The 14078-nt window shown below is 43.9% G+C and overlaps 1 protein-coding gene across 2 annotated transcripts in view; it reads right to left on the reverse strand.

Annotated features, from left to right (window-relative positions):
• Positions 1-5058: 5058 nt before the first annotated feature.
• Positions 5059-14078, reverse strand: part of LRP4 (LDL receptor related protein 4) — a 71482-nt gene continuing 62462 nt past the window's right edge. The window contains exons 32-39 of one of the 2 annotated variants that reach the window (XM_044270406.1): positions 13916-14060; positions 13723-13836; positions 13208-13328; positions 13049-13113; positions 12864-12951; positions 8829-8970; positions 8304-8364; positions 6093-6225 (exon numbers count right to left, since the gene is read on the reverse strand). In XM_044270406.1, coding sequence (XP_044126341.1) covers positions 8323-8364; positions 8829-8970; positions 12864-12951; positions 13049-13113; positions 13208-13328; positions 13723-13836; positions 13916-14060 — 717 coding nt within the window. In that variant the 3' untranslated portion in view covers positions 6093-6225; positions 8304-8322. Of the gene's footprint in view, positions 6226-8303; positions 8365-8828; positions 8971-12863; positions 12952-13048; positions 13114-13207; positions 13329-13722; positions 13837-13915; positions 14061-14078 lie in introns of both variants that reach the window. The other variant, XM_044270405.1, reaches the window with a different exon arrangement.

Here is a 14078-nt window from a genome sequence, read left to right on the forward strand (position 1 = left end):
GTGGGTGACGCACTGTCATGGGGGGGATCTGTGGGTGACGCACTGTCATGGGGGGGATCTGTGGGTGACGCACTGTCATGGGGGGGATCTGTGGGTGACGCACTGTCATGGGGGGGATCTGTGGGTGACGCACTGTCATGGGGGGGATCTGTGGGTGACGCACTGTCATGGGGGGGATCTGTGGGTGACGCACTGTCATGGGGGGGATCTGTGGGTGACGCACTGTCATGGGGGGGATCTGTGGGTGACGCACTGTCATGGGGGGGATCTGTGAGTGACACTTATGGGGGGGATCTGTGGGTGACACTTATGGGGGGGGATCTGTGGGTGACACTTATGGGGGGGGATCTGTGGGTGACACTTATGGGGGGGATCTGTGGGTGGCTCTTATTGGGGTCTCTGTGGATGACACATATATAGCATCTTATGCTATGTGTCATCCACAGATCCCCTCCATAAGTGTCCCTGTAGTGAATGACCCTCAATACAGGGCTGGGGGCCGGCATCTGGCTTTATAATGACAGCGGGGCCCGTGCAGTGACTGTATTCTACTACACGGGCCCCGCTCACTGTATAATCGTATGTCTAATAGTAAATAGTTATGTGCATAATCGCATAATGAGCGGAGTACTTACAACTACAAGCGCTCGCCGAGAGGACAGGCACTGGCAGCGTGAGTCATACGTCATGCGCCCACACCGCCTGCTTCATTCATAAAGTGGGCGGCGCGTGACGTATGACTCACACACTGCCAGCGCCCGTCCTCCTAGCCTGCATCGCGGCAGGTGTATCATTCAAAATCGCAAAATAATTTGCACAGAAAATTCGCACAAAAATTCGCAAATCGCAAAATAAGCTGCATTCGCCGTATAAGACGCACTTTTGGGGGGGAAAAAAGTGCGTCTTATACGGCGAAAAATACGGTACATTTACAGTACAGCCCAAAAGTTTGGACACACCTTCTCATTCAAAGAGTTTTCTTTATTTTTATGACTATGAAAATTGTAGATTCACACTGAAGGCATCAAAACTATGAATTAACACATGTGGAATTATATACATAACAAAAAAGTGTGAAACAACTGAAAATATGTCATATTCTAGGTTCCTCAAAGTAGCCACCTTTTGCTTTGATTACTGCTTTGCACACTCTTGGCATTCTCATGATGAGCTTCAAGAGGTAGTCACCTGAAATGGTCTTCCAACAGTCTTGAAGGAGTTCCCAGAGATGCTTAGCACTTGTTGGCCCTTTTGCCTTCACTCTGCGGTCCAGCTCACCCCAAACCATCTTGATTGGGTTCAGGTCCGGTGACTGTGGAGGCCAGGTCATCTGGCGCAGCACCCCATCACTCTCCTTCATGGTCAAATAGCCCTTACAGAGCCTGGAGGTGTGTTTGGGGTCATTGTCCTGCTGAAAAATAAATGATGGTCCAACTAAACGCAAACCGGAAGGAATAGCATGCCGCTGCAAGATGCTGTGGTAGCCATGCTGGTTCAGTATGCCTTCAATTTTGAATAAATCCCCAACAGTGTCACCAGCAAAGCACCCCCACACCTCCTCCTCCATGCTTCACGGTGGGAATCAGGCATGTAGAGTCCATCCGTTCACCTTTTCTGCGTCGCACAAAGACATGGTGGTTGGCACCAAAGATCTTAAATTTGGACTCATCAGACCAAAGCACAGATTTCCACTGGTCTAATGTCCATTCCTTGTGTTCTTTAGCCCAAACAAGTCTCTTCTGCTTGTTGCCTGTCCTTAGCAGTGGTTTCCTAGCAGATATTCTACCATGAAGGCCTGATTCACACAGTCTCCTCTTAACAGTTGTTCTAGAGATGTGTCTGCTGCTAGAACTCTGTGTGGCATTGACCTGGTCTCTAATCTGAGCTGCTGCTAACCTGCGATTTCTGAGGCTGGTGACTCGGATGAACTTCTCCTCCGCAGCAGAGGTGACTCTTGGTCTTCCTTTCCTGGGGCAGTCCGCATGTGAGCCAGTTTCTTGGTAGCACTTTCAAAGTTTTTCCCAATTTTTCGGACTGACTGACCTTCATTTCTTAAAGTAATGATGGCCACTCGTTTTTTTTTTTTACTTGGCTGCTTTTTTCTTGCCATAATACAAATTCTAACAGTCTATTCAGTAGGACTATCAGCTGTGTATCCACCTGACTTCTCCACAACGCAACTGATGGTCTCAACCCCATTTATAAGGCAAGAAATCCCACTTATTAAACCTGACAGGGCACACCTGTGAAGTGAAGACCATTTCAGGTGACTACCTCTTGAAGCTCATCAAGAGAATGCCAAGAGTGTGCAAAGCAGTAATCAAAGCAAAAGGTGGCTACTTTGAAGAACCTAGAATATGACATATTTTCAGTTGTTTCACACTTTTTTGTTATGTATATAATTCCACATGTGTTAATTCATAGTTTTGATGCCTTCAGTGTGAATCTACAATTTTCATAGTCATGAAAATAAAGAAAACTCTTTGAATGAGAAGGTGTGTCCAAACTGTTGGTCTGTACTGTATATTCCCACTATAGACACTATCACCTTGGCTACATGTATGGCGGAAGTAGTCACTATAAAGATGGCGCTCGGTCGCGAGTGCAGCGGGCCCCATAGCCATCAGGTTTCTGCTGTTTCGAACAGCAGAGGCCCAGGGCGAATGTATGCGATCAGCCTGTGACAGCGGAAGATGTAATATGGCTGTGATGGCTCAGAGCCTCAAGCAGGCACCAATACCCATCACTGGTATATTCCCATACAGGCCAGCAGGTGGCAGCACGGTATCGGAATACATGGATAAATACCAATCACAGAACACAATCTGATGATTAATTTTTTTTTTTATATTTTTAATAACTAGTCACCCCACTTTCCCCAAAACTTAAGTAACAATAATAAAAAAAAAAAAAAAACATAATAGGTTGGGATGAGCGAATAGACTTCGGATGAAACCTCGTTTCAGTACTGTATGGAGCGAGCGCTCCGTACAGTATTAGAATGTTATTACTTTGCAAAGTCTCGCGGCCCTTCATGTAATTACAGTAGAAATCAATTTCTGAAGTTAAGAAAATATTTCTAGAACCTGGTACCTTGCAAACAAACCAGATTTCGGTAAATTATTTTTTCACAGTAAAAATCAACTTATTACGCGAAGTGTCACGAGACTGCGAAGTACGGTCATTTTTATTGCACTTGCTGCTCTTTGCAGTTTTGATTAGATGCAAACTGGATCGGGTTACCCTGAATTTATACATGTGGAATGACAAAGTTGAATCACTCTAATAACTTCGGCTCAGAGACAATACATTCTAATACTGTATGGAGCGCTCGCTCCATACAGTATTGAAACAAATAATTTATGCAAATAGACTTTGGTTGAATCATCTGAAGTCGATTCGCTCATCCCTAATGATAGGCATCGCTGTGTAATGGCAAAAAATTCAAAATGGCCAATTGGTCATTTTTTTGTTATTTTACCTCCCCTGGCTATGTGAACGGAAAAATAAAAAAAAGCCATGGCTCTGGGAAGACGGGGAGTGAAAAATGAAAACGTTAAAATGTAAAGTCACAGGGCCCGCCAAGGGTAAAAGGGGTTGTCCCATGGAAATTATTCAAAATTTTGCAAAACAGCACCTGGATCTGAATACTTTAGTAATTGCCTGCTATTCAAATTATAGCACAGCCGCCGAGTTATTCAATAAAATGTGTCTGTATAGCGCCACCTGCTGTTTGTTCTTTTCACCGATTTCTCTGTCCATCTCTGAGGTGGATGCACATTCTCAGTTCCAGCCTTCAACTGCCACCAGCTTGATCTGAAGTTAGAAGCTGTGACAGGGCTCATGCACACAAATGTTGCCCATTTTGTAATCCGCAAATTGCAGATCTGCAAAACACTGAATCCGGCCATGTGCATTCTACATTTTGCAGAACAGAACATCCGGGCAATAATAGAACAGTTCTAGCCTTGTCCCTAATGCGGACAAGAATAGGACATATTTTTGCGGATGGCACGGACATACGGATAGCACTGGGTGTGCTGTCCACATATTTTGCGACCCTATTGAAGTGAATGGGTCTGCATCCGACCCACTAAAAATGCAACTGTAACAGCAGGTTGCCAGACCCGCAACGATCAGATGATCACCTACTGGAACCTACAGGGTATAAGCCAGCTAGAACAAGCTAGAGTAATTTTCTACTTGCCTATAAGACAAATGGTAAACATTCAAGGGTCTTAGAAAGCTGAGTGACAACCCCTTTGAGAGGCTTCACACATGTTGAGGATTTATCTCTATTGGTATTTTTTTAATGCCGATTTATTTTTTAATGATTTGTAAAAAATAAAAAAGTATTTTTATATACATAGCGCAAATTTTAAAGGGTTGTCCAGGACTTTAATACTGATGTTCTTTCCCGAGGCTAGGCCATCAATATCAGCTTGGCGCCGATCCCGCTCCCCTGCAGATCAGCTGTTTCGTGGGTAGTTACGCTGCTGGAACTACACAGCTCTATCTATGGTGTAGTGGACGGAGCTGGTTACTACAGCACTGCACCCAAAAAAGCGAGTGGGAGCAGTACAGCGGTTACCAGCTCTGTCCATTATACAATGGATGGAACTGTAGGTCAAGCGTTGACTTCGGAAGCTAGTCTGAAACAGCTGATAGGAGTGGTTGTGAGTTGCCAGGCCCCCGCTGATCAGATATCGATGGCCTATCCTGACGACATGCCATCAATCGTAAAATCCTGGAACAGCCCATTAATGTCTGGTATTACAGTTTATCCTATTTCCATTGAATAAGGATGAGAGGCAATACCAGAAACAGCCCATGGACAAGAGGGGCATGTTTTGTAGGCAAAAGGCAGACAACCCCCTTTAAATAAGTCATATAATGGCCCCATATCTGCAAATACAAGTTGGTCATTATTTCTGATTAGATATTATAAGCCCTAGATCTTAAGGAAACGGCAGCAGAAAATAATAGTTGAATCATATACAGAATTAGAAAAAGTTTGCTTTCACGTAGTAGGAACTGTAAAGACCAGAGACAGGCACGTAAGAAAATCTATCTTTATATTAAGTTATCACAACAAGTCTAAAATACAGAGGTTAAATAAAATAGAAAAAAAAAAAAAACATCCAGAAATCCTTGTTAAAAAACATTACAAAATAAACAACTTGCTGCGGACAGTTTTTTGTTCCAGCTTAGTATAAAAAAATTAGAATTTATCTTTAAAACCCGCGCGGATCAGTGCTTAACCCTTTCTGTGCCGACGGGGGCCTGCAGATCCATGTTCAGTTCCGGTGACTTTGCAGGTGGTGTGAGCAGAAGTGAGTTAGTCATTATCTTATGTTCCCGAGTGATCTTGGCACAGAGGTGGAAGGAGGGGGGGGGGGGGGGGGGGGGGCTGAATACCATTTGGCAAATATTGAAGTATTGTCCAAATTATTAATGCAAGGCAATGCTGCGTGTCAGTAAATCACTAAGCGGTGATGTTTTTTTTATTTTGGAGATAACCCCCGGACAGTTTTAAAAACAACCTACACGAATACAAGACAAAGCACTTTGCCTCGAAAGAGCGCTGGTACGTGACAACATCTCATCTGTGTGCTCTTAACAAAGAGATAAGATCACCCCGATCAGACAAGGTGAATGGAGCAGCCAAAACACGGAGACACACAGGAAGGGTATGTACCAAATAATGCCAAGTCTTGCCCTTCACGTGTATTCGGTCACAGACCTTTGAGGAGTCCAGTTTTATCCAAGTGTAAGGAAGCAGAGCCGAGCGCTCAAGGAAGAGACGTAGACTCCTGATTAGTTGAATAGTACTGGGGAGGGGTAAACAGGACCTATGCCTCCTCCAGCCTTGTTCTCATGTCCTCTGGTGCCTCAAACATCACTCTCCGTGGAGGGCAAGTGCCTTCCCCTCCAGCCGGTATCTGGTAAGGAGACTCTCCGTTCAGGGCTTGGTGGGAGAGTGACACTGCCCGTCTCAGACTGTTCTTCTTGAAGCAACTGTTGTGTCTCTGTCAGGTCAAGAGAAGCAGTACTGGCTTGTAAAGAGACCGTGTCTGTCTTGATGCACACGTGGTCTCGAAGGATGCTGCCTCGAGATGGCTTCACCTGCTTGAGATCGTCCCACTCACTCTCTTCCCCAGACAGTAAGCCAAAGCCCTCCAAGATTCGGATTTTCTCTTTGGTAAAACCATTGTCGGAGACAACCTGCAAAAATGGAAAAGGTCATGGAATGATGGGCAAGGAAGGCAAAGCGCAATGCTGGAGCAGCATTGGTATAAGGGCTCGTTCACACGACCGTATGGCTTTTTTTGTGTTTTGCTGGCCGTTTTTAACGGATCAGTTTTTTATTTCAGTAGTGTTTCCAGTACTCCCGTTCCGTTTTTTTTGTATGGCATATACAGTTATTACATAGAAAAAAAATTGGGCTGGGCATAAAATTTTCCATAGATGGTTTCCGCAAAAATGTAACAGATATGGATGCATACGGAGAACGAGATTTGCGGGCAATAATAGGACATGTTCTATCTTTGAACAGAAACGGAATGCATACGGAGTACCTTCAATTTATTTTTTTGTGGAACCATTGAATAATGGTTCTGTATATGGAACGCAAAAAACAAACAAACATTCGTGTGAACGAGCCCTAAGGTTGTGAGAGATGCATCGGTTTTACATCTCTGCAGCAAAAAGTTAAGATGTAAGCCATACAAATGAAAAGAAATCACTTGCAAACAAAAAAACGCAGTATAGACACACAAAAGACTGCGCTATGACAGATAATCAACCCAAAGCCAGATGTCCCAATAAAGGCTACAGAACAAAAAAATGTTCATATAAAAAAAATCCCAAAATGTTTTTTCACCATAACGAAGGAATCCTTTAATCTGTGATTTGCACTGATACAGGTCTTTAATTTAGATGTAATTTTAAATTTATCACTAAATTAAAAATAGCTACAAGTAAAAATCTAAAACTGATAAGTCCATAAATTACAAGAGGGAGGGAAATGTGTTAGGTATAGTGCATGCTCACGCAGTTAGTGAAATTAAATCAGGAACACTATATTATGCCATGGTCTTCAATATTACGCACACCCTTAACCCAAAGATCATCAGATCCTTCGTTAATGCACTGGTCAATTAATGTATGGATCCAGTAAAGCGGCACAATGTATTCACTAGGGGGCTGTATTATGGAAGTACCGCAAGTAATTCTCATAGGATTAAATGACCCATAAACTGGGGTGAGTATCTTGTATCTCTGCTTAAAGGGCTTCTGTCACCCCCCAAAACTCATTTTTCATTTTTGGGCATAATAAAATACTTATTGGACGACTATTCCCTATATAGGGCTCTTACCTTGTTCTGTGGCTTTGTTTCATATATAAAATAAAAATAAAATCAAGCTTTTAAAATATGCTAATTACTTCACTACCAGCAAGTAGGGCATCTACTTGCTGGTAGCCGCCCCATCCTCCTTTTAAAAAAAAACGCCCCCTCCTCCAGTTGATTGACAGGGCCAGCGAGCGCTACTTGCTGGTAGTGAAGTAATGTGCATATTTTAAAAGCTTGATTTTTAATGAAACAAAGCAACAGAACAAGGTACGAGCCCTATATAGGGAATAGTTGTACAAAAAGGATTTTAATATGCCCAAAAATGAGTTTTGGGGGGTGACAGAAGCCCTTTAAAACTAGAAGTACAGGGAGGTACAGTATGGAAGTCAATTAGGTTAACACAGATCTGTTATACAGTCATGATGCCCAATACACCTGGAACCTTAAAGGGAACCTGACAGGTGACATCTGAGAGCTGGTAGGGAGAGAAGCCTATGAGTAGCTATGATATGTAGGATTATATGATTTTGAGCAGGATTTCCGAGTAAAAAGCATAGTGATCGTAACAGGACTCATAGGAAAGACAGAGTCCTGGTTGATCCGCCCCTAAAAAATGATTGACTGATTTCAGTGCATCAGTGTGTGTACACATAAAGGTGTCAATCTTTGTGTGACTGGAGTAATCAGGACTCTCACTATTTCACCTAGGAGTCCCATCAGGCTTTTCCCCAACAAAAATATTTTTTTTTTTTTTTTTTTTTTTTTTTTTTTTTTTACACATGCATAGTATTTATAATGGAGCTTAGCTTCTCTCCCTCTATAATATTTTGTGCTCAGATAAAGCAGCAGAAATCACCTGACTGGTTGCTTTTAAGAGATCTTTTAAACCAGTCCATAAAAACCAGAAGAAATAGTCAAGAGTCAATCACGTGCAGCATCCACCAATACCTGCAGGTAGCAGAAGAACTCAGAATAGGAAGGGAGAGAGACTGTCAGAGGGAGTAGAGCGCTGCGGGGGAGGAGATGGGCGATATGGAGAAGGTCATATAAATACATGTAGGGAAACAAATGCCAAAGTGATCCTGCGGCTCTGTGGTGACACAGAATGAAAATCAGCAGTCAAGGGGTATGTACACCTTTGAGGGCAAATTTCTATTATTGCATTGTACTTATTTTGAGCTAAAAATCATTTTTTCAATTGGTTTTTATAAAAAAAAATATGGAATCCTTTTTTGTGGATTTAGTGTCTTTTCCATCATCTGGGGAGCAGACGGACTCCTTATCTCTGCTCTCTGACATTATAAACACTCATTATAGCTCAGTTTTTATCTTACTGATAAGATTGTGGCTTAAATAAACCTCTTGTGACAGAATGGCTCAATATTTTTAATAAAGGCCAATTGAAAATATGATTGCCTCCAAAAGGTGTACATAGCCTTTAACATTTCTGTACACCCCTGATTCAGTGCTTACCTCCTTGCGATGCCTTTGCAGATGACAAGCCCCTGGCCTGTGCACAGCCTCAATTTTCACCTCCTGTGTTGATGTGCGGTAGGAAGGGTTGCTGTACGTCAGTGTTCCCAATGCTGGGTCTGACAGCTTTGCCCGACGATGCCTAATAACAAAAATATATGAACTTTACAAACCTGGAGAAGTTCTAAATTTCTACCCATATGACCTTCCTTGAATCCTATGGCAGCGTCACAAAAACCGTGAGCTTCCGCGTTACCTATCCTAATTCTTCCAACAAGTTTCAAAATATGTCCAGACTTTTCCAACCATCAAAATAGTTTCTACCTCTATTATGGACCTTGCGTGTAAGGTTTCCTCTTCCTTTAACCCTTCGAGGACCTTGCGAATTTCTATTTTTGCCTTTTCATTCCCCGCCTTCCCAGAGCCATAACTTTTTTTATTTTCCCGTTCACAAAGCCTAATGAGGGCTTATTTTTATTGCGGGACAAGTTGTACTCTCTAATGGTACTATTTAATATTGCATATCATATAGTGGGGAGGAATTTAAAGAAAAACAATACGTAATTCTAACATACCGTATTTATCGGCGTATAACACGCACTTTTCCCCCCTGAAAATAGGGGGCAAATTATGTATGCGTGTTATACGACGATATAATGTTAAGAAGCCATGTTTTTACATACCGGAGGTATAACATTAAGACGGCGCAGCGCCTGCCGCAGCTCCCTCCTCATGCGCCGCCTGTCCCAGCTCCCTCTGTCATGCGCTGCCTGTTCATTCATAAAGTGAGATAAGCGGGCAGGTGGCGCATGAGGAGGGAGCTGGGGCAGGCGGCGCATGAGGAGGGAGCTGGGGCAGGCGGCGCATGAGGAGGGAGCTGGGGCAGGCGGCGCATGAGGAGGGAGCTGGGGCAGGCGGCGCATGAGGAGGGAGCTGGGGCAGGCGGCGCATGAGGAGGGAGCTGGGGCAGGCGGCGCATGAGGAGGGAGCTGGGGCAGGCGGCGCATGAGGAGGGAGCTGGGGCAGGCGGCGCACGACCGAGGGAGATGCCGGTCTGCGCCGTCTTAATGTTATACCTCCGGTACTACAGTAAGTACCGTACAGCGCGTCTACAATTAGATATAGAGATCAGATTGAATGTTTAACAGTTGCGGGGCCCGGTGTATTAGAGTAGAGTCACTGCAACGGGCCCCGCCATGAGTGTCCCCGCCTCCTCTCGCCACACTGATCCATCTGATGGGGGATCTGTAGATGACACTTATGGGGATCTGTGGATGACATAAGTGTCATCCACAGAGCCCCATAAGTGTCATCCTTTTACATTATTTACCTTATAAGTGGTAATAATATTAATAAAAAAAAAGTTCTGAGCTACCCTTATTTTGCTTCAAAGTTCTTTATTTGAAATTAAAAAAAAATTCCTGAAATTTCCCTCTTAAAATGAAGGTGCGTGTTATACGCCGATAAATACGGTAGTTTTGTTTTTTACTGTGTTCCCCATGTGGTAAAATTCACCTGTTTCTTTCATTCTCCTGGTCAGTACGATTACAGCGATACTACACTTTTCTTAATATTTTTTTTCTATTTATAGCCATATTCTGACCCCTATAGTGACTTTCTGATCACTTTTTTTTTTACATTTTTTGGGGGAGATAAAGTGCCCAAAAAATTGAGAATTGGCCATTTTAATTTTTTCCATTGTGCCATTTGCTGTATGGGATAAATCTATATACGGTATATAAAGCTGAGTGAGTGTGTGTGTTTATGTCCGCTAAAGGAACCTGCACCGTTGCATTTACAATCACGAAATTTGGCACACAGGTACATCAGGTGTTCGGGAAGATTTTAGACCGGGTCTCAGCTCTCTAGGACGTACCGTTCCTGAGATAGTTTAAAAAGAATGCAAATATGGTATATGACATGACCTACATTAGCCAATAGAAGCCTGCAGGTCTTTTGCTTCATATCCCAACTGCCATACACACGGTCACATGTCCCTTGTCAGCCAATAGAAGCTCGCAGATCCTCCAGTCTCCACATACAGAGTTTTACACCAGGTTTCCATAACAACCCAGCCATCTATCCTCACTGCTGTAAGAGAGCTTTAAAGGAAATCTGTCACCAGGATACTTGCTATTGAAGTAAAGTCATGGCCTAATAGCACTTACTACCTTATTTCAAGATGTGCATTTGTTCCAGCAATAGATGTTTTTATGCTCTGAAAATCAAGTTTATTTGGTATGCAAATGAGCCAGTAAGGTGCCCAGAGGGGCGTTACTCTTGCAGGAAGGAGCCCAGACACGCCCCCTGCCACAATGTGTCCACCCTCAAAAGACGAACTTCTTAAAACCCTGCACCAGGTCCCACTAAGCCACGCCCATGATCCGGTTAGGCCACGCCCCTCCCACTACTGAGCCGACTGGGATTGAAAAATATAAGGTAAAAATCTACTTCTGTCAGCTGCAGGGGTGGTGACTTTCTCCCTGCAGCTCACACTCAGACAGCACAGTGCTGCTGTCTTAGAGTGAGCTGTTCAAAAGGACACGCCCCTGATCCAGTAAAAGGCCACTGTTAAGAGGGCGGGCCCCTGTGGAGGTCACTGTCAAGGGGGTGGTGTGCTGTGAAGCTCACTGTTAAAGGGGAAGGCTGCTGTAAAGGTCAAAATTAAGGGGGTAGGCTGCTGTGGAGGTCCAATTTTAAGGGACAGGGCACGGGGGGGGGGGGTCATTGTTAAGGGGCGGGATGCTGTGGAGGTCACAGTTAAGGGGAAGGTCCGCTATTCAGGTCAGTGTTAAAGGGGCAGGGTGCTATAGAGGTCACTGTTAAGGGGGCAGGGTATTGTGGAGGTCACATTTTAAGGGAACAGCTCTGTGGAGGTCACTGTTAAGGCGGCAGGTTATTGTGGAAATCACTGTTAACTAGACAGGGTACTGTGGAGGTCAATGTTATAGGGGTTACTGTCTATCTTTTATCGCACACATTGTTATATTTGTATAGTAAGGGAACACTGTGATGCCCATGATATGTATTTTTTATTGGTTATGTATTTCTTTTTTTTCTTTTTTTTTCGGGGAAAGGGGGTGATGTATATTTTAATATTTTTATTTTCACTGGGTGACTATAACTGGCACTCATTAGAATGCCATTTGTGTTCTGTGATGGCTAAATAGCCATCATAGAACACTCCATTTACAATACAGTGCTGCCACCTGCTGGCCAGTGTTAGTATATTCTAGTAATAGCTACCGAAGCTTGCTTGAGGCTTCCGGCTATTACTATACTGTAACAGCTTCCTCGATCTCAGCGCACGGCTCTTTCTTCTGGATCGCTTAGATGACCATGGTATCTGAGGAGTTAAATGTATGGGATCAGCGATAGGGCTGATCGTTTACATTCGCCACGGGTCTCTGCGGGTGATATGGTGCCCACTGCATGTGTGAGCAGGCTCCATCTTTAAAAGGTCGCCAAGGGCTTAAAGGGGGTATTCTATCTGGGACATTAATGGCATATAGCTAGGGTATGTCAGTTAGGAGCAGGCGTGGAACCCGCACCTATCTCCAGAAGGGGCCCTTGCAAAATGAACAGAGAGCAGCCGCACATGCACAGCCACACTCCATTCATGAATAGAGGGCATGATGCATATGTACGGCCACCTCTCCATTTACAAATATGAAACTGCCAGAAATAGCAGAGCCAATGCTCCCGTAGCGGTGAACAGAGTGGTCGCACATGTGCAGCTGCTCTCTGTTCTGTTCTCTGTTCACTTCTAAGTAGGAGCAGGTCCAAGAGGTAGAACCCATACATATCTGACATTGATGGCATATTCTAGCATAACTAGTATTCTAGGGCAGGCATGCTCAACCTGCGGCCCTCCAGCTGTTGCAAAACTACAACTCCCAGCATGCCTGAACAGCCTACAGCTATCAGCCTACAGCAGGGCATTGTGGGACTTGTAGTTTTACAACAGCTGGAGGGCCGCAGGTTGAGCATGCCTGTTCTAGGGTAACTCATACCCATTTAAGCCCATGTACACACCTGTAAATCAGCAGAGCACAGATCAAAAGGAGTAGGAACAAGAGAGACAGTGATCCAGCGATGATGTGAGGTACACGCAGCTTTTCCCCTAGTAAAAACAAAATAATATCGGTAATGCCACATGTTTATATATGCAATTACAAATCTAAGGGTGTAGACCACAAAGAACCAGGTTCTCTACATACCTGCACTGGCTGGGATAGCTCCGTTGTGAGTACACAGTCCTAGTGATGCCTCAGCGTCTGAGCAACTAAAATACAGTCACGAAAGATAAGGATGAGGGCAGATACTTAAATCTAGTAATCTCCTTTTTAAATATGACATAAATCTCACAATACACCTACCTTACTGATGTCACACCTGGTGTACTGTCTGCTCGCTCACCCTGGGTGTTAGGACTGGATGGGCCAGAGATTTTCTCGCTATTGTTTGTTGGATGAGGAGGTGAAGGTAAAAATCCAGGAACTGAATAAGAATTTAAAAAAAATCTCAGAAAATGGATATTTGGCACTAAAATATGGAGTCAAAATGACATGTTAAGTATATTTTGCCCTAGCCCTTGGCTTCTGATGGAAAAGCCTTGGAAACCTTGGTGAAACCTCAATATAGGGCATGACCCATCAACTCAACCTCTCCTCCATCTCAGAGCTAGGTTAATGTGTTTCTCACTGAAGTTACCCTGAGGTATTACAGTCCCCCTGAACTCAGTTGTAGGCCAGACAACATAACAGATATGGAAACCGAAACCAACACTGCAGCCCTACTATTGGGAGGTCTCAACGACAGGTCAGAAGATCTTTTAGGAACATCCCGTTGAAATAGACATAGCAATGATGCAGCAAGAAGACCAGATACTCACTGGTTGAACAGACTTCATTCACCAAGTCATCTGGACAAGCACAGACAAAATCATAACTTCGAGCGAAGCAAAGGTGGGAGCAACCGCCATTATTAACTCCACACGGGTTGCTACCTGCATGGTGGAGAACGGCAAACGTTTAGTCCATGACCGGATGTAATATAAGAATAAGAAAAGGTGAGCTATTCCTTACCGGTTTGTCTCAATGGAGACACCACAATGATGTCCATCAGTCCTTCCATGTTACCCAAAATGGTTTCTTGACTTCTTCCCGAGTATTTGTCCACCCTCTGAATGGACTTTGTCTGCCAGTCAGTCCAGTAGATCCAGCGGCCCTCCTGTTTGTCAAAATCAAC

Source organism: Bufo gargarizans, chromosome 10, assembly GCF_014858855.1.
Source record: "Bufo gargarizans isolate SCDJY-AF-19 chromosome 10, ASM1485885v1, whole genome shotgun sequence".
Classification (NCBI taxonomy): Eukaryota; Metazoa; Chordata; class Amphibia; order Anura; family Bufonidae; genus Bufo; species Bufo gargarizans.